Source organism: Mastacembelus armatus, chromosome 17 (genome assembly GCF_900324485.2).
Source record: "Mastacembelus armatus chromosome 17, fMasArm1.2, whole genome shotgun sequence".
In the NCBI taxonomy this organism is placed as follows: domain Eukaryota; kingdom Metazoa; phylum Chordata; class Actinopteri; order Synbranchiformes; family Mastacembelidae; genus Mastacembelus; species Mastacembelus armatus.
In genome coordinates this window covers 12585459-12612196 of record NC_046649.1, presented here as the reverse complement: position 1 = coordinate 12612196, position 26738 = coordinate 12585459, and the positions used below count along the sequence as shown (strand labels likewise).

Here is a 26738-nt window from a genome sequence, read left to right as displayed (position 1 = left end):
TAGTCACTTACTGTGGCATCATCACATACCTTAGGCACCTTTACAATCTGTAATGAAATCAGGTGGTCGGTTATCTCTTAGATAACTGTACATAGTCTCTGTAGTTAGAATAGTTACTGTACTGCAAGACCGCAAAAAATAACTCATGTCTTAGCACTGTAGACAGTTAAGACTTTATATACTCTGGATATACTGTAGTATTTGGTATTTTACGGCTCACTAACAAAGAACTTCTTGTAGCTCAGACAGTTTTAAACAGCTCTAATATTTGTTTTAGACCATTGTCTCTATTGACACATACCAACAGGGTTTCAAGGAATGTTACAATTAGATGAATTAGACAGCTACACCCACAAAATGTCTTCTTATCATTTTTTCCACCGGATCTAACAGTGTGGACATACACCTCACAATCTATACATTCAGAGTGCTTTCCAACAAAATCAACTGTGTAAGTTGCCACTCTTTGATGGCCCATCTTTTAGGATTTCATAGATAAGTGTGATTAAGTTAGGGGCTTAGCTGTGATTTGCAAACCTAATTGTGCTGCCCTTTGACTGCATGTAAAATTCATGAGGATCATCAGTGTTGATTGAACAAAACATAGTAATATCTTATTATTAGAAGTTGTTCCAGTAATGTCTTTTAGATAAAAACACCCAGAGGTAAGCAGTGATGTTTCTATAATGTCAGATTTCTTCACATACATATAAATATGTATGTGTTTGTAATGATAACTAGTAGCAAAATAAAACACTACACTAATACAACACCACTACAGTTGGTCTTGCTTTTGACCTTAGCTCAATTTATCAATTGATGTTCTATTTTTTTTTTTTTTACCTATTCAATCAATACACTGATTATCATTTATCATACTGCCAAATCAAAAGAAGACATTCAAATATTTATCAAAGGTTTTGTCATACATCTCTTTAGTATTTATTTGACTGCCTTTTATGACCTAGCAACACTAAACCCTGACCTTGCATTTCACCATTTACTGTCAGCTGTAGTAATCACATTATTTTTAGACCATGTTCAGTCCGGCCTCTTTTCTGGTTCCCTATCACCAGTCGTCTTTCCCCACCCACTACTGAGGTTACCTGGTTAGGTGGGGTTATATAAATGTTGAGGGTTCACACCTCAGTGCTGGCAGTTAAAGGGTCTTAAGCTGTGTGAGAGGCTGCGGGACAGTTACTGCTCACTATTCACTCTTCAACTCATCAAAGACAAAGAGCATTAGTAACAGCAGAACAAATGAGAAGTTGCTGTTAAGGGATCAGCTATGCATAGAGGCATCTGCACAGATTTCTTGGTCACAGTGACTGTATTCTTTCTAACTCAGACTGAGTGCAGGTACGTTCTAAGATAAATAAACTTTTAACTGTAAAATTTTAGTTGCTATGCTATTTTGATTATTATACTGCTTGTGGAAAAAGAATAAACATTTTTATTGGTTTTACAGTTTTGTTGTTCATTCAGCAAGATACTTTACAAATTTATAGCATAGTTGTTTTTAATAAATCTGCGGTCGTTGTTTTCCTATTTCAGGGCTGAAAATGACTTTTCATTAGTTACTTTGCCACAGTGGGGGCCGAATTCAGGTATAAAGTACTGCATTCACTAAGACCCATAGAAACTCCATAATCACTTAACTGCTTCAGTTTAAAATTGTCCATTTGTCACCACAACAAAGATGTGAATTAACAGATACACTTGGACAAACAGGCATACAGAGCATAAATAATACTATGTTTAAACTGCTTTTTTTCTTTCACAGAATATGTTACAAAGTGTTTGGACGACAGACACACCAATGTGATTTGTGACTGGACAAGGAGCCCACAAACAGGTACAAGTTTTATGATGATTACATTTAGTATTAAAATCGAAAGTCAAATATGCTTCGTAAAGTTATCAAGTCAGGTTACAGTTCAGTTATGAGTTCACTTTGACACAGAGATAACTTGACTGCAGTAACCTTTATTTCTGTCCCACTAGTCCACAGTAATTCCACAGTTTTAATCTAGAAGCTGTGACTGCGTTCGTGACTCCCTGCAGGCTACGCAGGCTCATAATCTTTTATAGCCTGGTGTTATCCCAGGGGCAATCAAAGTAGAGGGCCTGAGCTTGAGATTCAAATTTAACACAAAACACTATAAACAGATATTTTGCATCTGATGGTAACTGCACCACAACACATGTAGGCCAACTACTTCTTTTATTATAATAAAAGCAAGAAAATGGTTTCCCATTTTTGGTGTGAAACTGTGATACAGCAAAAAAGTAATTTCCTAACCTGTATAATGAAAGATGGTTCTACATTTATTTTTTTGTGATTTTAGAGTGAACTCAGAATAAGTCAATTTGTAATTTAGACACAAAGTGCCACACCGAAACAATAAAACAGCATGGTCAATATTTATGACAACTCCAAAAGCATCTGGCATATTACATTTTGTTATTATGTGTTTTGTTTCCAGCAGCTGTTGAAGTGAATATGTTAGAGAGTGGTCCACTGGGCATGAAGGGCGAGGCCTGCCTAGAGTTCTGGTACCTGTCCCCAGCTGCAGCTAATGAGTCAGAACTCCGAGCTCTGCTCAAAAGCAGTGCTGGTCTGGTAGAAATATGGACCTCACCAGCCCTCCCCAGAAATTCATGGAGACAAGTGTTTATTCCCCTGAACATCATCGAATCAGGGACTCAGGTAAAACAGTGAATACAGTATTACCACAGATCTGTAATTTAGCTTGGCTGGGGGATTAAAATTTAATATTACATATTTAAATAGATAACTTGCATTTTCATCAGGTTGTACTTGAAGCAGTGTCCATAGAGGAACAGGTCACATTTAAACAGATAGGTGTAAGAAGAGGCTCCTGTGGTACGTTTGGTTTTTTTTTTCCTATGTTGAGAACAATATGTTTTTTGTTCCATTAATCAATAAAAAGTATATGCACTTTATTCAGGTACACATGATGATCTACAATATTTAGGCAATACATAATCTATTGCAGTCGCACAGTAAATATGTGTATCCTATCAGATGACTCTCAGTGAGACTGTATCAAATAAATACTTTTAAAGCTAAAAGATGTAAAAGATTCGACTTTAACATGGTCATAAAAATATTCCTAATTCTAATTCAAAATAAATAGAACATAAACCAAAGTATCAGTTACATGAGTAATGGATTGGATTAAAATTTACAGTATCCACATGAACGTAACTGAATAGAATAATGAACGAATGGTACTTATCAGTTATTTCTAGACAGATGGTGTTGTGGTTATAAAATGGCTGTTTACTTGGCCTCATCCCCTACAGGACCACAGTGTGAATCTAACACAGAGTTATGGACAGATGAGTCCACCCGCTGCCTCTGTTCGGTTGGCCAGCTCTCCTGCTCTCCTTCTCAGTGTCCTAAGGGCCAAATCTGTGGTCCTCAAAGACAAGGCTCCACCTCTGGGACATGCACTATACACAGTCACACGGGCTGCAGCACTTTTGATGGAGTGCTGTTTCGCTTCACGGCCCCATGCACCGCCATCCTGGCAAAGACCTGTTCGACCACTGATGCCCTGCCCATGTTCAGCGTGGAGGTAGTCAGTGAGGACACTGGGAACTCATCTGTGCCAACAGTCCAGCAGGTCACAGTGTACACAGAGAACATCACAGTGTCCCTGCTAAAAAGGCAGACGCAGCGGGTTGCGGTGAGTTACACTAACCCTTTTAAGAAATGCAGGGACTGACTGTGATCCATTGTTATTTTCTATAGCATCTGGCAGTGTACAAACAATTCCCCTAATAATCTAAAATGCCATGCTGCCTTACAAAGAGAGACCAGTTTTGTATGTCTCTGATAGAAAATCACTTGTGTCTCTTAATAGTATTAGATTTATTTAATGGTGTTTTACTGCAGAAACTACCCTGTGCAACCATGAACTCATTTTCTGCACTCTAATAGTTTATTTTCATTGGTTATTTTGGTGACATCAGATATCCAACAATACGAGTACATCTCATTTTGTATAGCTATAAGGAATAGCAATTTGCGAAGAATCCATTTTTTTCCCTTTAAAAATACATCAGTTTGATCTTACATTGCCCCCTCAGCATCACAGTGCTTAAGTATTGCCTGTACAACTTCAGTTCTGTCATTCTGACGTAATGATAATGTACTGGATGAAGCAGTTCCCATATCTGCACTGCAGCCCATTCTTCTGATGAACTGCCTTTATCATAAAGTGTAGAGTTTAGTGGCATAATGTCCAGAAATTCCTAGAGAATTTATTGGCCTGAGCCCTGATAGATAATCTGCCTTCAGAATGCTGCTTTTTTTTATGAACACTGTCAGATACATTGACTCAGTATTGCTGTTGGTAATCTGGTAAAGAAGTCTAAAACTTAAACTCTTCTTCAGGTTAATGGGGTCTGGAGAAAGCTTCCACTGAACCTCTGGGGTGGCACTGTCAACATCAAGAGTAACCCTGCTACTGTTCTACTGGAAACCAGTTTTGGTCTGACTGTCTCATATGACAACACTGGTGTTGTCCATGTCAGCCTGCCATCCAGTTACTCTGATAAGGTCTGTGGCTTGTGTGGCAACTTTAACTACCACAGAGAAGATGACTTCCACAAGTCTGATGGTACAAATGCCCAAAATGCTACAGCACAGGCTGAGAGCTGGCAGACTGGGGGCACCACCTTCTCCTGTGAAACCATTCTAGCCCCTCATCAGTGTGACCCACTGGATGAGGCCAAGTATGCCAGTGAACCATACTGTGGCAGTCTCCTCTCTGGTACTGGGCCCTTTGCTGGCTGCCAATCAGTTCTGGCAGCAGAGAGCTACTTTAAGAGCTGTATGGTCAGCATGTGCTCTACTCATGGTGACCCAGCCCTGCTGTGTGAGACATTACAGGCCTACACTGATATCTGCCTGGAAGCTGGAGTCAATGTCCCCACATGGAGAAACTCCACTTTCTGCTGTATGTTGCATTATTGCTTTCTACTTTCATTTCTCTTTTTTGCTTTTATTAAAATATAAAGAAACATCGGAAAATGATGACTATAATAAGAAGAAGCTCTTTCCTCCCATCTTTTGTGCCACTTCAGCCCATCAGTGCGGTGAAAATAGCCACTATAACTCATGTGCTGATGGCTGTCCTGAGGTGTGTTCCCATCTGGATATAGCTGGGTCCTGTGGAAACTGTGAGGGAAGATGCGAGTGTGACTCTGGTTTCAAACTCAGTATGGGAAAGTGTGTCCTAGCGGGGGACTGTGGGTGCTGGTATGGTGGAAAGCACTATGAGGTAAGTGAGGTAAAAAATGACATTCACTTATTTACTTCCCCAGTGATATAATTTATTCACAAAGCAACCTTTTCTCTGCAGAAAGGAGCAACATTTGTGGAAGGAGAGTGTGTGAAGCAGTGTCAGTGCATGGGTAATGATGATGTGCAGTGCACCACAATGCAATGCAAAGACAATGAGGTCTGTAAGGTCAAGGATGGTGTCAAAGACTGCTTCCCTCTCAAACCTGCAACCTGCAGTGTGTATGGTGATCCACACTATATCACCTTTGACAGAATGGCTTATGACTTTCAAGGGGGCTGCAGTTACACGCTGACTACAACATGCAGTGGAGAAAGCTCAGTGAATTTCGGTGTGATTGGACACAATATGCATCATCCTCTTCAGAACTTCTCCCGGTCCAAATTGGAAGCTGTGACTCTGCAGGTTGAGGATTTATACCTCACCATGAAGCAAAACAAAGAGGTCTATGTAAGCATGAAAACTACCCACAATTTTTCTATCCAACAATCCCACATGCAAGCCTTCTATAGTGTGTAATATAACAAAGGTACTCGCACCAAGCAGCTTCTAAAAGTGTTTCATAAGCTGCAGGTTTCTCATTTACTGGATTCAGGATGTCGTTCTGTATTATCTACTGTAATTCATTTATGACATTAGCTAATGACTTTATTATCAGTGCACCCATGTTTATTGGAGTCACTTATTACTCTGTGTCAGGTCATTAGAGGAAGTCGCTTGTTTGGCGTGGAAGAACGCACAAACTGTCAAACTGTCAGCTGGCCCACTTGACTTTGTCCTGTACTTGGCAGCTAAATGGCTAAAAAAAAAAAAAAACCTTAGTGCTCTGTTCTACTGTACTGAAGTCATTCAAGTTAAATCACTTATTATACATAATGGATTCTCCTCTCTTTAGGTAAATGATGTCCAGGTCCAAATTCCCTATTCCAAGAATGGAACATATGGGTCAGTACGGGTCTACGTGGAGGACAATTATATCATCTCAGAAACAACCTTTGGTCTACGAATACTGGTAGATGGGCAGAACAGACTCTTCTTGCAGGTGGATGAGCGCTACAAGTTTGAACTCTGCGGATTGTGTGGCACCTACTCCGGACACCAGGGTGATGACTTCATAACACCAGGAGGCCAAACTGCTACAGGGGTATTTGAGTTTGGTGACAGCTGGAGGGTGCCAGACAACAACGAGTGAGTTATTTTATATCACGGATGTAGATTTGTTCTGAAATGTTGTGTAATATCTTAATATCTGTTTGTGCTTTAGGTAATGATCGCCAGTAATAATCCACTATCAAGGACACAAAGTCACAACTGGGATTGCCTGGTTAGATAAACACACAGTTACTAGATTGATTACTGCCTAATACCAAGTGAACACACAAAGCAGGTTATGAAACCAGAGGAGAGGGACTATGTTCAAAACCTAACAACCAGACATTTTAACAAACTCAGTCAACCTTATATTGTCTTATTGTGAAGAGGAACCATAAAACAATCCGAGTTTTCCAATCACTATGTCAATGCCTAAACATCTCCTTCCAGGTGTACCCCCTATCCAAATGCTCCCGGGGTCTGTGATTACAATGAAGAGAATGAGGCCTATGATGAGTGTTACACCATACTGGGGGAAGCATTCAAACCATGCCATGAATCCATTCACCCAAACATCTATCTGAACAGCTGCGTGTATGACTATTGTGCCACAAAAGGTGACCGGAACACCTTGTGTGAGTCTCTAAAGTCCTACGCAGCAGCATGCCAGGTTGCAGGAGTGAAGCTTCCCCCCTGGCAGGCTGGCACAGCCTGTGGTGAGTACTGAGGCAAAAGGGTGGCTGATGAAAGTTAATCTGTGGGAGAATATATATATCTAATTATACTGTATAATTTGAAGACAACTGCTAATTACTGTTGATGATTTGCTGGTGCTGTATATTACATTAAGTATTTCAGCAGCCCTATTTCCCTCTGCTCCTACTTACTATTTTGATCACATCACATGACCGGCACAGTGCATAGCCAAACTAGGCAACAGCCTAGGACCAGTGATTGATTGTATATTTTTGTTTGTTCAGTTCTGTCAGTGGTATAAGCAAAGCTGGAAAAATCAGTAGGCAATTAACATGTGGTAGACATAGACCAACACAAAATACTGCCTAGGGTACCAAAAAAAATTATTTTGGGAACTCATTTCCTTTTTTGTTTGTTTGTTTGTTTGGCCTTTTTTCCTATTTCAGCTGACCCCCCAACCACCGCAACTCCAACAACTCCAACCTCTAGTTCTCCATCACCAGATCAGAATTGTAAGAACTATCAGGGCTGGGAAGGCACTTTTGTTACTGGTTTGGACAATCAGTAGTATAATACAATTTGTAATCAATCATCGCAAATACGAATATTACATCTGACTTTAGTTGCCTCCAAACTCTGTAATTGTATCGATGCCAAATGTGTGCATGTTTTGGAATATATTTAAATAACCCTAATGGCAATGAAATAAATAATTTACATTTCTAGACAATTTACTTTAAACCTAACTTATATTTTATACTTATACATATTTTAACATATTTTTGAACTGTACATTTCTTATAGATAATTAGCCTTTCAAAGTCCCTTTTGTTTGTGTTTTTTCAGTTTGTCCCATAAGCTGTGACTTTGAAAAAAATCTGTGTGGGTGGGAGCAGCTCATACAGGATAGTTTTGATTGGACAAGACATTCAGGCGAAACACCCTCAAACTTTACTGGGCCAAACCAAGACCACACTACTGGAGGTAAAGCCCTATGTCAGGCAAAACTATCTGTTGTGTTATTATGGTGGTTTGTCATGACAAGGTTTTTCATGCTTATTTACCATTTCTTTAGCTGGTTTCTACATATACACTGAGGCGAGCAGCATAACCCATGGAGACTCAGCCCGTCTTTTGAGCTCAATGTGCCATTATAACGGCCCACTCTGCCTGCACTTCTGGTACCATATGTACGGTTCAGCTACAGCCATGGCCCTCAATATCTATCTGCTCAAAGACAATACAGCTACCAAGCTCTGGTCCGCAATGAACAACCAGGGACCAGAATGGCATCCAGGAAATGTTGACATCAGAGTCCCTGGTACATTCCAAGTAAGCCTGACACCATATATCAGACAATATGTTCCAAAAAGTAGCTGTTTATATGCAAAGACCATTGATCATTTTCTATAAATCAAAGAGCTTTTTTCTTTTTTAACTATTTCAGATCATAGTAGAGGGAATTCGAGGCAATAATGCTAGATCAGATGTGGCAATAGATGACATTTCGATCCACTTTGGTTCATGCTCAGGTAACATTCACCTCTAACAAAACAGACAACTAAATGATTTAGAATAATCATATACTCAAAACATTTCTAGTTCGTTAAGATCTCTATTTATCGTCACACTCGGGGTCAATAATCAAAGTCAATAATCACTTTCTTTAGGTCAATTCCCTGGTCTGATTAGTGGAACTAAGCTTCCTTCCACAACCACAGAAGCTGAACCCAGTAAGTCCATGTTTTATGGGTCAGAAAGCTGAAGTGTGGTTACAAATTAACATTATTACCGTTTATGTCAAGATCAATAAATACTGATTCTGTGAATCTGACAACTAAAGTTAAAGATTGTCTACCATTTTAGGAAGTTGCATGAGTACCACAATGTTTAGTTCGTGCTTTTTTTTTTTTTTAGTCTGCAGTCTTGACTGTAATTTTGACAGCAACCTTTGTAGCTGGAATCAAATGATCACAGACGCTTTTGACTGGACATGGCAGAGTGGTTCCACCCCCACACTGATGACTGGGCCTTCTGCTGACCACACTGGTGGTAATACACTCTAATATTACAATTGGTAGCAGATGATATACAGAGAAATCATTTGAAGTATAAGACATTCAGTTTCACCACAGACAGTATGTCTGATCATTATGGTCTTGTCTGTTGTCTAGGTGGTCACTACCTTTACATCGAAGCCAGCAACGTAACACATGGAGACACGGCTCGTCTCATCAGCTCTGAATGTTCAGACTCTGGTCCTCAGTGTCTGCAGTTCTGGTACCATATGTACGGGTCTGCTGATACAATGGGCCTCCATGTATATCTGCTTCAAAACAGAGTAGCCAATGCTGTTTGGAGGGAGAGGAATGATCAAGGAAACAGCTGGAACCTGGCACACGTGGACATCACAACAGCTGGAGCCTTCCAGGTCAGACATCTTCCATCAAGCATGTGGAAGATTTAAAGATTGTCAGCTAGTGATGAAACATTTTGGAAATAATAACGTCTCTATTATAATATATATAAAAGTTAATCTTATCCTAAGCCTATCATATGAGAAATATTTTTTTTCCTAACTCAGATTATCTTCGAGGGGCGAAGAGGCTCCAGTGAAGAGTCAGATGTGGCCATAGATGATGTCAAGCTTTATCATGGTCAATGTGCTGGTAAGAAACATACGCACAGGACATCGACTATAAGTCAGACAGTTTTTACCCCCCTGCCTTGTCCTGCGACTGATATCGTGAAGTGACTTAAATGTGTATGCTTAGAGTAAAAAAATAAAAACACTTATGTTAACACTAAACTCATAGTGTAACACAAGTAAAAATGCCATCCAAAAGAAATCCCCCTCTCTCCCCCCACCCCAACATTAGCGCAGTTTGTTCAGTGTTATTTGACACAGCTGAATAAACTTCATAATGCCCTTCTACTTGTTGTTATGCCTGGTCTTTGATCTTCATAGACTAATTGAGACTATATTTTGTTTAATTAGAAATGTGAATTATACACTGAAGCGACTTACATATGATATTTCTTTACAGTGAGGCTGTTTTTGCTAAAAGCGACTACTACTCTGGTGGGACTCTGAGAAAATTCCCATGAAACCTTCAAAACCTGTTACCTATTATAAGGCTGTGCAGCCTTAAACATTTAGTATTGTAATTGTTAACTTTTCTTGTCCTGTTCCAGATCTGAGTGATACTGTGACAGAAACAGCTCCCCAACCTGATGGAAATAACATAGCTTCTCCAACTGAGCCAACACCTGCAGCACCAGAGTCTCCTCTGGTCAGTGTTACAGCTCTGCCCCCTGTTGTAAATGCCACAATAACTCCCTTATTAAAGGCAACAACAGATTTAATCAATAAGGACAATGATACTGAAGTTCCAAATAAAAAACCACCACCACCACACCCAGGTACAGTAATGAGTACACAGCAGCAACTGCACACCCCTGGTGTGGGGACTTCTAAAATTATTTTCACATGCAGTTTTTGCGATTTGCGCGATGGTTCCTCGATATACTGATATTTCTTACTTTTCTTTCCAGTATGCCAACTCCACTGTAACTTTGAGCAAGATCTGTGTCAGTGGACTCAACTGCTTGCTGATGTTTTTGACTGGACAAGACATAGTGGCTCCACTCCTACTATGATGACCGGTCCTTCCTCAGATCACTCAACGGGAGGTAATTAGCCTTTTAACACAAACCAAGTAGAGTTAGTGTAGAACTGTCAGGAAGAAATAAACAACACACACTCTGCCAGTTTGACGTCAGCCACTCTCACACTTATGACTAGTAAAAAAAAATGTACAGATTATTTTTATATTCAGATACTGCGTGATCTAGTTTTTAGTGTTCATTTTCTAGGCTGTTATTTTTAGATTTAGACTGTGATCAAATGTCTGTGTCAGTTTTATTATTTAGTCAACCTCATACTTTTCAGATTTAGTTAGTTTTTAAAAGACTAAAAAAGTTATTTCTTAGATGACATGATCGTGCTGCACCCCCAACTCTTTATAGACCATGAAGAACGTATATAATATATAGATAAAATTGTCAACATTTAGCACATAGCTTCAACTCTAACAGGACATGCCATTAATGTAGAATCAAACAAGAAATCAAACCATAATCTAAGAAAACCTTATAATATGCTGTGTGTTACCTTAACTTATATCTTAATCTCTAACTTTATCCAGGTGGGCACTATCTTTACATTGAAGCCAACAGTGCATCCCTTGGAGACACAGCTCGTCTCCTCAGCTCTGAGTGTTCTGATTCTGGTCCTCAGTGTCTGCAGTTCTGGTACCATATGTATGGCTCAGCTGACACAATGGGCCTGCACGTATATTTGTATCAGGATAAAAAGGCTGATGCTGTTTGGAGGAAGAGGAATGACCAAGGAAATATGTGGCATCTGGCTCAGGTGGATTTGACAACAACTGGGACTTTTCAGGTTATTAAAGACGTTTCTTTCCCTAAACTGTCTAATATTACAAACGTGCAAAGCAAACTGCCTGCAACAACAAATGCTTGTGGGTCAGGCATGTTGTGCTTTATCATTAACGTGTTCTTAATTTTAGATCATTTTTGAGGGGCGAAGAGGTTCCAATGATCAGTCTGACGTGGCCATAGATGATGTGTCACTTCATCGTGGACAGTGTGCAGGTAATCATCTTCTGCTGACATCATACTTAGTCCAAGTGCAATACAACTGGCTGACTGGTTGTTAAATGTTCTTACAGATTTGGGTAAACCAACAATCCCTGCTCCCATAACCTTAAGTCCAGTTGCAACAGAAGGTCCAGATCTTTCCCCAGCAAACAGCTCACCTGCTACACAACGACCAACAGCAACTTCATCCAAACCCCAGGAAACATCAACAGCTATAATTATAACAGGAACTGATACAACAGCAACACTGGTAATTGACTGTGATACACAACCCCCTGTGACAACAAACCCTTTGAATACTGATGTCACAGCAATGAAAGAACAGGTACCATCAAGACCAACAGTGTCAACTAGACCCCAAACTACAGCTACACCTCAGCCATCCACAACACTGTACCCAGCAGATGAAACTCCAGAACAACCACAAGTTGAAACTACAGAAGGATCAATAACAACAGCGCCATCAGAGCAACAAGATACATCTGCAAATGAAAACCAGACCACAGCTACACCCCAACCTCTGACAACAACAAACCAGGAACCTACAGATGGACCACAATCACCAACAATTGCTAAAACAGAATCTCTAAGAGAAAATCAACCAAACCCAGAACCAAGAGTCAGACTACAACTTACAACAACCCTTAAACCCCATCCACCTACAGACAGACCTCAGTCTACAACTACAGATACAACACAATCTACAATATCAACAACTACACCACAGCCACCAGCTACACCTGAGCCAAGTAGGTCAGATGTCTGCATCTTAAAAAGAAAATCTTTAAACATGGACTGGATTTCTGATAGTGTATATTTACATTAAACAAGTCTACACCTTACACTAGGCAGTAGGTCAGTTTGTCATTTTGTGCTTTGAGTCTAAGTATATTCTGTCTCTATCTTTTTCCATCTCTAGCACCCTCTTGTCCAAAGAATAGTCATTACACCACTTGTGTCCCTGCCTGCAGTCCAACCTGTACACAGCTAAATGGCCCACCACACTGCAATGACAATAACGGTTGTTTGCCAGGATGTGTGTGTGATGATGGCTTTGTGCAGAAATGGCAGGTTTGTGTGCCTATCCAACAGTGTGGCTGTGTGGACGCTAATGGCATCAAACGTCAGGTGAGTGAAGGCTCAGAATTAATCTTACTCATTGACACAAGATATTTAAAGCGTTAAAACACATGGAACAACTTTGTGGAAGAATGTTCCCTTTCTTGACAGTTCAAGGAAGTGTGGTACACCAATCACTGCAATAAGAAATGTGAATGTGAGAAAGATGACGGCGTGGGGAAGATTGACTGTGCTGACAAAGATGAATGTGATGGAAATCGTGTATGCCTTCAAAATGACAAAGGCAATTATAACTGCCAGTCTACAGGTGCTGTAAATGCCAACATTAAACTGTGTAATGTATCTGTTATATGTCACATCTTCATTCATTTACAAGTTGCTCTATGCTTGTTGGTCCACAGGATTTGATGAATGCACTGTAAGAGGCGACCCTGAGTATAAAACCTTTGATAAAATGAAACATGGCTTTGAGGGTGAGCAGTCATATGTGCTGGTTCGGACCAACAACCTGCCAAGTAACCTTCCAGAGGTCTATATTGAGGGCATCAATGCACGCACTGTAGATGACAATGACAATCAGCACCATGATAACAGCAGCAGTGAAGAAGTCCACAGTGTCAGGGAAAATGATGACGACGATGATGATGATGATGATGACAGTGAAGAACATGAGGAACGCCACAGATTACAAGCGATTAAGATCAAAGTGTACAATCACACTGTGGAGTTCAAGAAGCATCGGAGGCTTATTGTAAGTATCAGGGGCATTTTAATAAGATATTGTTTCCATCTTGTTTTCCTGTGGCAGGCACAATATTGTATCCATGGAATAATATCATCATATTTCTGCCCGCCCATAAACATTTGGGAAAGCACTGAGGGAAATAACCACCACTCCATCACATTTTTCACTGTGAGTTGGTACAGCACTACTGTGGCAGAGGATGTGCTAAATGCTAAATTATGCTCTCAGGTTATTTCCCTATTGGCACTTTCCATGCGTGTGTGTTTATGAAAAACAGAGAGAGCATGTAGAAAAAAAGGCAATATTAATATAGATTTTAACCCATCAGAGACCTTTCTGTGTGAAGTTTGCATGTTCTCCCTGTGCTTGTGTGGGTTTTCTCCAGGTACTCTGGTTTCCTCCCACAGTCCAAAAACATGTATGTCAGGTTGATTGGTGACTCTAAATTGCCCATAGGAGTGAGTGTGAGTGTGTGAGGTTGTTTGTCTCTATGTGGCCCTGTGATGGACTGGTGACCTGTCCAGGGTGTACCCCTGCCTTTCACCCAAAGAGAGCTGGGATAGGCTCCAGCAGATCCCTGTGACCCTGGTTATGGAATTAGTGGGTATAGATAATGGATGAATAAATATATTTTCAGACTTGATTCTGAGCTAGAATGACATGCTCAATATTTTAAAATATTAAATACAGTCAAACAAGACTAAAGCTATGTATAAACAATAAGCAAGCAGGTATATGTGACAACTGACGTAACCTGGACTTCATTCCCAAAATAAACTGATGCTTTGACATCACTGTGCCTTCTTCAGAACTTAAAATACAAAACATGATACATATAGAAATGTCCAGGGCAGCTGGAAGATTAAAGATGCTCTCAGACAACAAACTGTAGCTGCTGTGGCTGCTGCCAGGTGATTTCACTATTCTGTATTTTGAATTGACAGCAGGATGGCTGCTAAAATATGCACTGTCACCATGGCTCCAGGCTGGCTCTGATCCTACCAGCATGTATGAATGACACTGCCATCTCTAGAGCCATGCTGCTACAAACACATGTTTTGTGAATCCTTGTAAACATATTACACAAACAACACAGAACAGAACAAACAACACATCAGAAGGGACACTTTAAATATAATAAACTGCACTGACACGTCTCCCTCTCTGTCTCCCCACAGGTGGATGGAAAGGTAACTAAATCTCCTGTCTCACCGACTGCAGGCCTACAGATCCGGGAGCATTCCTCTCGTATCTACCTGAAGACCGACTTTGGCCTCTCAGTGGAATTCAACGGACAAAGCACAGCAGGTAATTGATATTCACCTTATTAAACAAGTCTAACAAAATGAGCAGTAGTCTTGTGACTTGTAAGATACATAACAAATCATAAGGAATCCTTCCCATCAGTGAAATGACACTGTATTGTTGATGTCGCTCCTGCAGAGATCATTCTACCTTATCTATATAGAAGAAAAGTTGGAGGTCTGTGTGGAAACTTTGATGGACACAAGTGGAATGACCAGATGAAACCAGATGGTACCAGGGCCAAGAGCGTTCAAGAGTTTGGAGAGAGCTGGAGAGTGTGAATATCAGAGAGATATAAGGAGGAGGCTGAGCATGTGAAGATACTTTGTGGAGGTTTTGACTACTAGCAAATACCTTAGTGTGTCAATATACAAGAAAGCTCCAAAGTAACAACATCTGACACCCTACAAAAACCGAACAGAGAGTGATTTAGTTTTTTCCTTATATAGTTGTATGACCTGGGCTGTCGCACATGACAGTAATGTCCAGATGTCTTTACCTCCATCCTTTCTGGACAATAAATTTGAAAAGATAATGAGATGTTGTTATTAATACAGTATATGATAGTTAAATGTCTTCCCTACTGCACCTCCATTATTCTGAGATTTCACATTGTTTCATGAATCTGGTGTTAGCCATTCACTGGAATCTTTTCAAAAGTATTCTTTAAAAAGTTACTCATCTATTGAAAATCTTCATCAATTCTTTCAAGAAGTCTTTGTACTCTACTAGTGCCATGCATACTCTTTAGTTAAAGGCATGTTCTCACACCTGTGTATATTATAATGTATGCCCACCTTACACAGCAAAACCCACACTGAAACCAAACATGCAATATAATGCATTTAACTAACTGCATGGTCTCACCGTCTGCTACTGCTGAAAAGAAATCATATGTGCAAAAAGGATCATGCTTACACTTGGCTATAATGTGTGTCGGAAGGCCAGATAACTGATGCGTCACTAATAAATATGCACTGTGGTTAAATGTGTCTCGCCTTTTGTTTAGACGTTTCAGTCTGAAGTGTTCTTACAGCAGCATTCTTGACATCTACAGTCTGGCGGTGTAAACCACTGTCTACCTGTGAAACTGGAAAAACTGATTCATACAGAAAGAAAAAACATTATACAGAGCATTTGTTCCAAGATTTGTTTTCTGAAAACAAAGAAGTTTTTTTTCTCGCAGACAATAAGATTATTCTTGTCAGGAATGTGTGTGTGTGTGTGTGTGTGTGTGTGTGTGTGTGTGTGTGTGTGTGTGTGTGTGTGTGTGTGCGCGCTTGAACCTGTTATGTTTGTATACTGTAAATAAGCCTTGGTTAAACTCAGCAGCATCAGTAAGTCATGGAGTACTCTACGCTGTTCTTCTCTCTCCTGCTGGGGTTGCTACCTGTCTGTGATGGTGAGTGAAATATTATATTACGTTAATATTCAATCAGGCTCAGTGATAAACTGTAGATCTGTCCAGAAAACTGTACATCTGTACCCCACCTCTTGCCCAGTGTCGGCTAGAACTGGCCCCCTGGTGACCCTGAAGGACAAGAGGTTGAATGGATGGATGGATAATATTTAATCATTAAAGTGAAGTCATGGTATCTTCCAATTTTTCTCTTCCAATACCAGATTTACAATGCAGTTATAACAATAATTTAAAAAAAGGTATAAATATGATACAACAAAGTGAAGAAGAAGTCTGATAAAAGATTTGATTATTGGACTTGGACTAGTTTCTAAAACAAATAATTTAAATACTACATAAATAGGCTGAGCTCTCAGTATAACAATTTCCTAATTCATAGTTACCTACATAAATGAGAAGTAATTACATCAGTGAAATTTTGACTTTTTTTTTAATGAAAAAACTGATTACAAATTAAGGAAGGAACCTGAATAAATGTGGTGTAACATTCATTTTTAAATCTGCCAAAGAAACTATTTATAGGTCATTTGTCTCCACACAGAGGCCATTTCGTAAACAAGTACTTGCCATTTGAAGTATCTATTGGGAATCTTGCAGTGTAATGGAGTGGATAATAACTATCTTAAAACCATCTGTGTCACATCTGTATGGAAATATTAAACTGCATTACCGCCGGGTTTTGGTGAAACAGACAATTCATCCATGACAATCAATGCCAACAACATCTGTTGGGCAAAAGCTCTGTGTATTTTTTTTCCCCTGAATTTAAATTAAATGACATTGTCCCCTTTTTATTTTTAGCTCAAACAGCAGCCATCCCTACAAGACTAACAGGTAAGATCAACAGCAACACCTCATACATTTGTCTCAGTTTAACTCCAACAACATATTCTGCCTCCTCCTCATCTCTATAATAATCAGCAACATCACTTTTATTATAATCAGCTGCATCCACCAAGGAACATTTTCACCGCTCTGATCGTTGCCGACTACCATTAGACCCTAACAGCTCAGGATGTCCCGATCAGATCTGTAAGATTGATATTGGGGCCAATCAAGGCATTTTTTTTAAATGATCAGATTGGATCATGTGACCCAGCCAGCCTATTGTTTTTGTTTTACATCAGGAGCAAGACAGAAATTTGTGAAGTGTGCAATGTGGCTGTTTCGCAGGTGGTAGTTGTAGAGCAGAAATTCAATACTACTAACTTGATTCAACACCTAGAAAAAAAAATTACACAATTTGGTTTATTTACAAAAAAAAAAATGCAAAAATAGCAATAAACATTGGATTTGGACTTGGATCAGCCGATATTTAATATTGAGCCGATACTCAATATTAAATGATCGGAATCGGATACGGAGCAAAAAAAGTTGATCTGGACATTCCTACAAACAGCCAAAAAACATCTCATAGACCCCTTAGCCTGAAGACTCTCATCAACACTACTGACACTACCTGCTGCAGTAGAAGATGGGTTACTATTATTAATCGTGTCAATTAATAATTGTTAAATAATCATAATAACAAACAAGTGTTAAGAGTAAGAGTAATCCTGGAATAATGTGCTGCTGTGTACATTGTTGATTTTATAGCTTCACTCTAACAGTTGCAAATCCCTGCTGCTCCAGTCTGTGCAGGTCCACCAGTGCTGTGCTGCTCTGGTCAAAACTCCAGCTGTTTCAGAGGGTGTTTCTGTGATGAGATCTGCCTGACATTCGGTGACTGCTGTGCTGACTACAAGTCAACTTGCACATGTAAGTGAAGTTGAACACAAAAAAAACTACAGCTCTGAAACTTTTGAGAAAAGGTTAGAACTTGTGATTGAGCTATTTACAACTCATAGTGTAAATTTTTCATCGCAACAGCTCTGACCACTACACTTAGAACAACAGGCACCAACACTGCCTCCTCAGTACCAAATAAGACCACCATATCAGGTTCCACGTTGTCCGCTACTACAGCAACCAGCCAAAAAAGCAGCAGTACTTCTCCACCAGAAGAAACCAACAGCACTTTATCAGCCTCTACAATGACAGGACCCAGAACAACAAACAGCAATACAACCTCAAGGCCAGTAGATATCACAACTTCAGTATCCACACGTTCTGATACTACAAGACCCACTATATCTACACTAGTGGAAATGAGTACAACTCTGGCACCAATAACTTCTACTAGTACAGCACCCAGCACTACTATATCCAGGCAGACGGAAGGGGGTACAGTTTCAGCATCTGCAGTTTCTTACACGCCACACAGCACAAGCAGCACAACTACATCTGCCCTACTAGATGTGGACACAAGCACAAAACCTGTAGTGTTTGCTACTTCAGCAAACAGCCAAACAAGCAGCAGCACTACATCTGCACCAGAAAATGGCCTCATAAATTCAGCATCTACAGACTCCATGGCTACAGGTTGGTGAGATACTTTTTGTCACTAATGAAAATGCTATTTCAAGCTTTTGTCATATATACAAAGTATGAAAAGATTTATTGTTTGCATCTGTGTATGAGCCAACAATCAAACAGTTAGTGCTTCACTCACTCACACCTCAGGCCTTATCAGTTTTCTTGTGCTCACAGCAGGAACAGTGACACAGTCCAACACAACTCTGAGCACTAGTAATGTCACATCTTCACCAGCAGATGGCGCTTCCAGCACTAACTCAGGCTCCAGTGCCACAACCAGCTCAAATGAAGGTACAGTCAGTGACATGGACTTCTGTACTTCAGTGATGTATTCACCGTAGACTGCACGATAAAACACATTTTCATTTCTACTGTTTTCAGATTTCCAAACAGTGGCTGTTCATCTAGAAGCTTCTGTTTTATCCCACAATGAGGAAAATGAAGATGTGGTGTTAGAAGCTTTATCTCAAGTACAAACAACCATCAACCTGCATCATAGTTTTACAGAATCATAGAAAAAACAACATGCATTATCCCCAACTTAGTCGCCTTTCTAATCAGTGAGTGTCTTCTCTCTTACAGTTTCTATCCCAGAGACTTCTCCCGAGCTGTGGACGCTGCAATTTGACCATCAGACGCATAAAACCCACCTGAGAAAAGGCCAATAACTCCAAGGGAAGCAGGAACAGACTGCACAACTCTACAATTCCATGGAATCATCTCAATCTAAAAAAATTGTTAAAGATCAGCAAACATTTTAAGTTGTAGGTACCAAATTGACATAAAGCACATATTTTATTCAGCACTAACTGCACTACAGACGTTAGCTGGCAGAGCAGCAGATTAAAGCAGTGCTGTTCAACTGGACAGGACCTTACTGCCACACATCAAATGAGAACGATGGGTCAATAGTAAAATTACAGTCTTAAACTAACTGAAATACGTTATTTACATAGAACTTTAGAATCTCAATTTATCAAAAAATTAAAATTCATTTTTGCAGTAACGTACCAGGTAGTTTCTGAGTCTAAACATAATGAAACTGGGAGTGTTCAATAGTTATAATGGCATGTTTATGACTGTCTGATTCTGTTAAGCTTAAATGTGTGATATATGATGTACTGGTGGCTTTTTTTTTTTTGCAATACCATCTGAACAACCTATTGGCATTTAACATCCCCCGTTAATCTGTAGTTCATGTGTGCCAAACTCAAAGGCAGGGAGGTGTTGCCTGGAGTCAGATGTGTAGCTAAACAGCATTCCTGAACTATCTAGTCTGACAGTGTAAACCACTATCTACCTTTGGAATTGGAGAAACTAATCATTACAGACAGAAAAGCAAATAATACGTACCTTCTGAGCAATCTGGGATGACAATGTGGTAATTCTTGTCAGGAGGGTACCACTGGGTGTGTGTCGCCTGTTATGTTCATATATATATATATATATATATATGTATAAAAAAAGTCTTTGTCGTGCTCAGTAGCCTCACACAGTCATGGACTGCTTTGCCAGGTGCTTCTCTGTCCTGCTGGTGTTACTACCTGTCTATAGTGGTAAGTGAAATATTTAATACTGAACACTTACAGTCATGACATGGCATCTTCAATTTTTTTTCTCTTTTTCTGATATAGAAATATGTAAGTCAAATAAATCAATGCTCACAGGTGCAGTGTCACTGTCACTTAAAATCTAAGCCCCAGGTTTCCTTGGTTAATATGGTTGGGTGTGTAATTTTATTTTGATTTTCAAATGACTGACTCAATTTATATGTGACATTTAGAGTAATAGTTGAAAAATATCTGTTATCACACGGTGGTGAGAAATAATCTAGTAATGCTAATTTTACTTATCTCAGAGTGAATACTATCCTGAACAAATTACAGAGTTTTCCAGACTATAAGGTGCTTTTTTTTTTTTTTACTCCTCTGGCTCTTAATGTGACCTATATAGCCAAGCGATTTATATGTGTCTACTTACAGTCATTCTGTCAAATAGTCACTAGTGTTACATAGCACTCCTGACTCAATTGACGATAATATTGTTCCACCGAAAAAGTAAAGATTTCAAAGTGCATGTAATAAAGTATTCAGCCAAAACAAAGTTTGGAGTGAGTTTCGGCATTCAGAAAACCAGAAAGAGGAGGATGCACTGTTTCATCTTTCATCTCATTGATGAGATGTAATCATGTAAAAGCATAGGCCTAGTTTGTGGGCAGGAGGGCCATTGTCCCCACAGCAGCTGAACTACTGTTTATCACTGCATTCAGTCTAGAATAGGCCCAATAAAAATGTTTCTTGTACATACAAATATTTTAAAGGAATGTATTAATATAAAATTAGAGGTTAGAAATAAAACTAAATCCTGTTTTATTCTGTAATAAATTCAATTTTGAGCACTCACGTGTGAGTATGTGAGATGTGCAACATTAGATTCACATTAGTTTACTATTTGTGCATTGAGTGACACAGCTCTTTCTCTTATGGGCACTTATGAACATACAGCTTTTTCTAAAATGCCCAGTTTCAAGTAAATTTCCCAAAAAAAGAGTTCAAAAAAGAAAAAGGAAAAAAAAAAAAGGGTAACCTGAGCCTGTTGACACAATGTGAAGACAACGCCACACAAACAGCCAGGAGCAGCTCTGCACCAACACAACAGTGATTTGATGTTTGATGTGCTGTTTTGTTTAGCACTGCGACTGTATGGACAACATGCAAAGCAATAGTTGGACCAAGTACTGATGTCAGTTGAAAAAATTGTTTCCAAGAAAAAACAAAACAGTGCAAATGTCAAACTCTGCCTATGTGTAAAGGGTATTTGAGTAGTTATTAATTTATGAAATGTTTTCTTTTCTGTTGGGTGAGTCACTGTATAAGACAAAGGCACTGAACTTAACTCCATAATGAGGTTGAAGTCACACGTAGGCTTCAAAGTACATACTACAGCATTAGCAGCACAAATAAAATTCACCTGAGACAGACCTGCTTATTTCATGCTATAAATTCACATGGAGGTATAAATTGCTATCTACATTAAACTTCTGTAATACTATTCTTCATCAGCATCCTTAAATTGAAAAAGCCAAATCCAACCTCGGCATGACTGCAATAATGTTGTTACATGCCACCTGCCTACTAGCATTAAACATACCCTGTTTATATGTAGCTCAAATGTGCCAAACTTGGTGGGAGGTGGGAAGTGTTGCAGGAAGTCATAAGTGTAACTAAACAACATCTACAGCACTATCTACAGTCTGATTATCTACTTTTGGAACTGGGGAAACTAATCATTATAAAAAGAAAAAAAAAATGTGCATTGGACTGTGCTTCTTTGTCCTGCTGCAGTTGTTACCTGTCTATGATGGTGAGTGAAATATTTAATAATAAACAGTTAGAATTATGACATGGCATTCAATTTAGATGATCCCTGACCTGTGCTATCATAAACTGGCAACACTACATATTTATATTATTGATACTGATTATATTTAATCAGGTAAAGATAGTTTTGGGGAGGTACCTTGGTTTCCTCCCACAGTCCAAAAACATGTATGTCGGGTTGACTGGTGACTCTAAATTGCCCATAGGAGTGAGTGTGAGTGTGTGAGGTTGTTTGTCTCTATGTGGCCCTGTGATGGACTGGTGACCTGTCCAGGGTGTACCCCTGCCTTTCACCCAAAGAGAGCTGGGATAGGCTCCAGCTGATCCCTGGGACCCTGGTTAGGAATAAGCAGGTATAGATGATGGATGGTTCTGAGTGTTGTATTTGCATTTGGTAGCTAAACTTCACCAAAACACTCAACATCTGGGCCAAAGCGATGTCTATACAAGTGAAAAAGGCCATCATTAGGCTGAAGAAAAAAAACAAAATAAACCCATCAGAGAAATATCAAAAACAGTGTTCAAAATAATTCTTTGGAAATAACACCAAAAAGTCCTAAAAAAAAAAAAAAAACAACATGGAAGACAACTCAAGTGGATGAATGCTAAATGCTGCCACTGAAGATAAACCCTTTCATGACATCTAGTCAAGTCTAAAACACTCTTGAGGAGTTAGGTATGTCATTGTCAAAGCCTACAGTCAAGACATGACTCTGAATGTAAATACAGAGGCTTCACAAAAAAGTGCGAACCCCCTGTAATGCTCAAAAACATAAAGAGCAGAATGGACTTTGCTAGAAAACACCAAAAAGCCTGCCCAGTTCTGGAATAAGACTCGTTGGACTAATGAAACCAAGATTAATCTGTACCATAATCATGAAAAAAGAAAAGTATGAAGAAGGAAAGAAACAGCTCATGATCTGAAGCATATCACATTCCAACATGGCCTTTATACAAACACAATTTGTTTACAGTACCCAACAAAAGGTGGGACACCTGTAGGAACTATTGGGACCTTTTGTTCTCATTCATACAGTTTACATTAAAACCAATCAGCACATTACTTTGTATAGATTTACATCCAGGGAAGGAGATTAAATATGTTTATTTTAGCTCCATGTTGATCAATATGTAACTATAAAATACTGAACAATTGTTTTCCCTTAACAGATTTCCTCACCTTAAACAGTCCTGTGTCTAACTGCTGCATTTTCAACTCTCTTTGGTCCAAATTTTTTAAATACAGCATGTGACCAACTGGATGTATCCCTGTACATGTGATTTCATGCTGCTTATGAAGTTGCTGAACATGTTGTTCCTGTTGTTACTAACAAACCAATAACTGTTGAAACTGTAAATCATTTTCATCTACTTTCAGCATGGAAAAGCTCGTTTTTATGGTTTTTACATGTCCTCCATCTCACACATCCTTCCTTCCATCAGCAGACATCAGCACGTCAGCAGCCGTGGTGTCTGCCACTACAACGGCCAACACAACAAGCAACAGTACAGCATCTCTGTTAGGGGATGTAAATGGAACTTCTGTGACCCCTGTCCCTTCAACCACTGCAACCAATTCAAACACCAGTGTCACAACTACACCAGGTAATGGCAGCACAGCTTTCTCATCCATAGTCTCTGCTATTAGACCACCCAGCAAAACAAACAGTGGAGTTATAGCGACACTACAAGAAAACAGCTTAATCTCAGTATCCAGTGTTTCTACAATAACTCAACATAACAAAGGTGCTACACCTACAACAGTAAATAGAAGTTCATTATTCATACTTCTTGCTTCTTCAGCATCCAGCACAGCAAACAGCACAACTACATCTATGCCAACAAATACCCCCACATCTTCAACATCTGCAGGCTATACAACTAGAGGTTATTTAAATTTTCATTTGCTAAAGCTTGTTCAAAACTTGGTTCTGCCTTTTATCAAAAAATAACCTTGCTGCTGAACCTCTGCTGAAAACAGGTTGCCAGTGTTTGTCCCATGCATGAATCAGTAAATTATTAATATTGCACTTCAGATTCTGCATTAACGCTCCACAGTGATAGAGAAGATAAACAGACATGCAAATCTTTGTCACCTTTCTGCTACTACTTCTTGTTCATTAAACTACAACACTGTCATATTTTCATGGATCACTGACATTAGCAAGTTTATAATAAGTGTTGCATTTTTAGCAGTAGAGAGAAAAGCACAAATTCCAATCCTCAATTATTAGTCAAACAGTAAAAAGCTAAGACTCCAGGAATACATATATTATGTAGTTGGGAAACCCAACTATGTCAAAATAATATGCAGAGTTAATGTACTAGTTCTGTATAGCTGTGCTGTGTGTGCTGCAGGGTGTGCAGGTCCACCCCTGCTGTGTTGCTCTGGAAACAATAACAGCTGTTACAGAGGGTGTTACTGTGATGAGGTCTGTGTGCAACTTGGTGACTGCTGTGCTGACTACAACTCCTCATGCACACAATGTAAGTAACAATAAATGAAAGAAATTAAAAGTGAAATATATCAAGCATGGAGTTGGAAGTGAGCTGTAAGAAACAGCTGTGTTGTACAAACCTTTTTTCTTGACAGCAGAGTTCAGAGTTTTAAATGTGAGTGAGATTTAATTTAGGATTTATTGTGTAAATCTATGTTCTTGACTTACCAATGCATCACAAATCAGACCTGGCACAACAGGCTGTAACTTTTTTATCTATAATATCCTCAAAAACAGCACCAAACAGTACTGTGCCTTTGAATGTGAGCACAACTTCAGCAACCACAGGCTCCACCACTACAGGTTAGTCCTTATGATGCTCTTTGAAAACATTCTTTCAAGAAATTCATTTATTCTATATTGACATAAATGTTTTAACAAGCTATAAAGTATTACATGTTTTTTTGTTTGCATCTAAGTGTGAACCAGCGATCACTCTCAGTTAGTGCTTCACTCACTCACACCTCAGGCCTTATCAGTTTTCTTGTGCTCACAGCAGGAACAGTGACACAGTCCAACACAACGCTGAGCACTAGTAATGTCACATCTTCACCAGCAGATGGCGCTTCCAGCACTAACTCAGGCTCCAGTGCCACAACCAGCTCAAATGAAGGTACAGTCAGTGACATGGACTTCTGTACTTCAGTGATGTATTCACCGTAGACTGCACGATAAAACACATTTTCATTTCTACTGTTTTCAGATTTCCAAACTGTGACTGTTCATCTAGAAGCTTCTGTTTTATCCCACAATGAGGAAAATGAAGATGTGGTGTTAGACGCTTTATCTCAAGTACAAACAACCATCAACCTGCATCATAGTTTTACAGAATCATAGAAAAAACAACATGCATTATCCACAACTTAGTCGCCTTTCTAATCAGTGAGTGTCTTCTCTCTTACAGTTTCTATCCCAGAGACTTCTCCCGAGCTGTGGACGCTGCAATTTGACCATCAGACGCATAAAACCCACCTGAGAAAAGGCCAATAACTCAGCCAATGGAAGCTGAATATGGCTCCAGCTGTTCTGGGACAACTAGACTGTAAAACTACAAGACAACAGATTCACTTGTTAATCTTAATAATCTATAAGTAAATAAACCAAATATATTATAGGGGAAAATGTAACACCTCACTGCAACTAAGCGGCAAACTAGCAAACCTTCACTAATAAAACATTAAAGGACTAAACAATAACACATCAGGCACATTAGCAAACAAATAACTCACAATACAAAACAAAATAAACCCTCTAAAGCTAAAGCGTCGCCAAATAGCTACATATGAGCTTTGCTCTGCAAAGCAAACCAGGTGAATATTTGGTCAGTTCCATAACGTCAAAGCTAAAACCACAGAGAAATAAATATCAGGAAAGCAGCAAGCAAGAACTTAAGATATGTGACTCACTTTAGTTTGACGAAGTTCAGTGTTCACTTCTTTCATGCTGGTGAAGTAGTCAGTATGCATATTGCACATGTTGCTGTGGTTTTCATTTCTTTGTTGGCAGAAACCCTCCTGTTACCTGGATACAGTTAGCAGCACCGGATTAGCCTCCAGCTAACTTTAAATGCTAATTTTAGTAGCTACATTAACGGTATCAACTTTGTCAGGAGGCCAGAAAGTGGGATTGTGGTATTTCTTAACAGAAAGTTCTCCAGTTGTTCGCCAAAAAATCTCCAGAGTTGCTGTACATTTTTGTATAATATGTGTTTTTTTTATCCAAAACTGTTTTTCCTTCGTCGACGCCGAACACGGACCTTGATTTCGAGGGTGTAATATTTTTTGACCACACAGACACGTTTACCAGCTATTACCGCCCAGGGGGCGCTGTTTCACCCATCAGAGGAAATTCAATGAAAAGTGGGCTACAGACTGCAAAGATAATGAAACACTTGACATATGTAATGTGAACAAATAAAATTAATTATGCCTTTGTATTTAAAAGTGGAGCTGTATGAGTTTGACTGCATAGCACATCCTAATTATTCACTAATCAGGCTTTGGGGAATAGAAAATCTTTCCAGAGGAGTGGAACAGATAATACGTTAATCAGAAAAGGAAATGATAGAAAGAGTTTAAGAACACCAAA

The 26738-nt window shown here is 39.3% G+C and overlaps 1 protein-coding gene and 1 long non-coding RNA gene across 5 annotated transcripts in view; one reads left to right on the top strand and one right to left on the bottom strand.

Moving 5' to 3' along the window:
- The window catches only part of LOC113134955 (uncharacterized), a 151540-nt gene extending 125143 nt beyond the window's left edge, over positions 1-26397 (bottom strand). For all 3 annotated transcript variants that reach the window (XR_004463267.1, XR_003296108.1, XR_004463266.1), the window contains exon 1: positions 26057-26397. This is a non-coding gene — a long non-coding RNA (uncharacterized LOC113134955). The remainder of the gene's footprint in view (positions 1-26056) is intronic.
- On the top strand, positions 1165-15895 carry LOC113134953 (zonadhesin). Of its 2 annotated transcripts, none has more exons than XM_026314573.1 (29): positions 1165-1359; positions 1555-1607; positions 1784-1855; positions 2490-2710; positions 2815-2887; positions 3331-3716; positions 4427-4991; positions 5119-5315; positions 5397-5786; positions 6232-6524; positions 6879-7144; positions 7571-7636; positions 7971-8108; positions 8200-8456; positions 8572-8656; positions 8795-8857; positions 9042-9176; positions 9299-9555; positions 9709-9793; positions 10320-10547; positions 10680-10817; positions 11333-11589; positions 11717-11801; positions 11879-12556; positions 12727-12935; positions 13038-13194; positions 13289-13638; positions 14811-14940; positions 15076-15895. In XM_026314573.1, exons 1-29 carry the CDS (start codon positions 1289-1291, stop codon positions 15216-15218), a joined length of 6048 nt encoding a protein of 2015 aa, XP_026170358.1. In that variant the 5' UTR covers positions 1165-1288; the 3' UTR covers positions 15219-15895. The 2 variants fall into 2 exon arrangements, with proteins under 2 accessions (XP_026170358.1, XP_026170357.1); XM_026314572.1 differs by having other exon boundaries at positions 2487-2710.
- Positions 26398-26738: the final 341 nt, after the last annotated feature.

Bases quoted from the DNA above. Each gene is read 5' to 3' on its own strand.
- LOC113134953 (XM_026314572.1), top strand. From the start codon at position 1,289: ATGCATAGAGGCATCTGCACAGATTTCTTGGTCACAGTGACTGTATTC. The intron at 8,109-8,199 runs GTAAAGCCCTAT...CCATTTCTTTAG, and splicing joins CCAAGACCACACTACTGGAG to CTGGTTTCTACATATACACT. The intron at 10,818-11,332 runs GTAATTAGCCTT...AACTTTATCCAG, and splicing joins CTCAGATCACTCAACGGGAG to GTGGGCACTATCTTTACATT.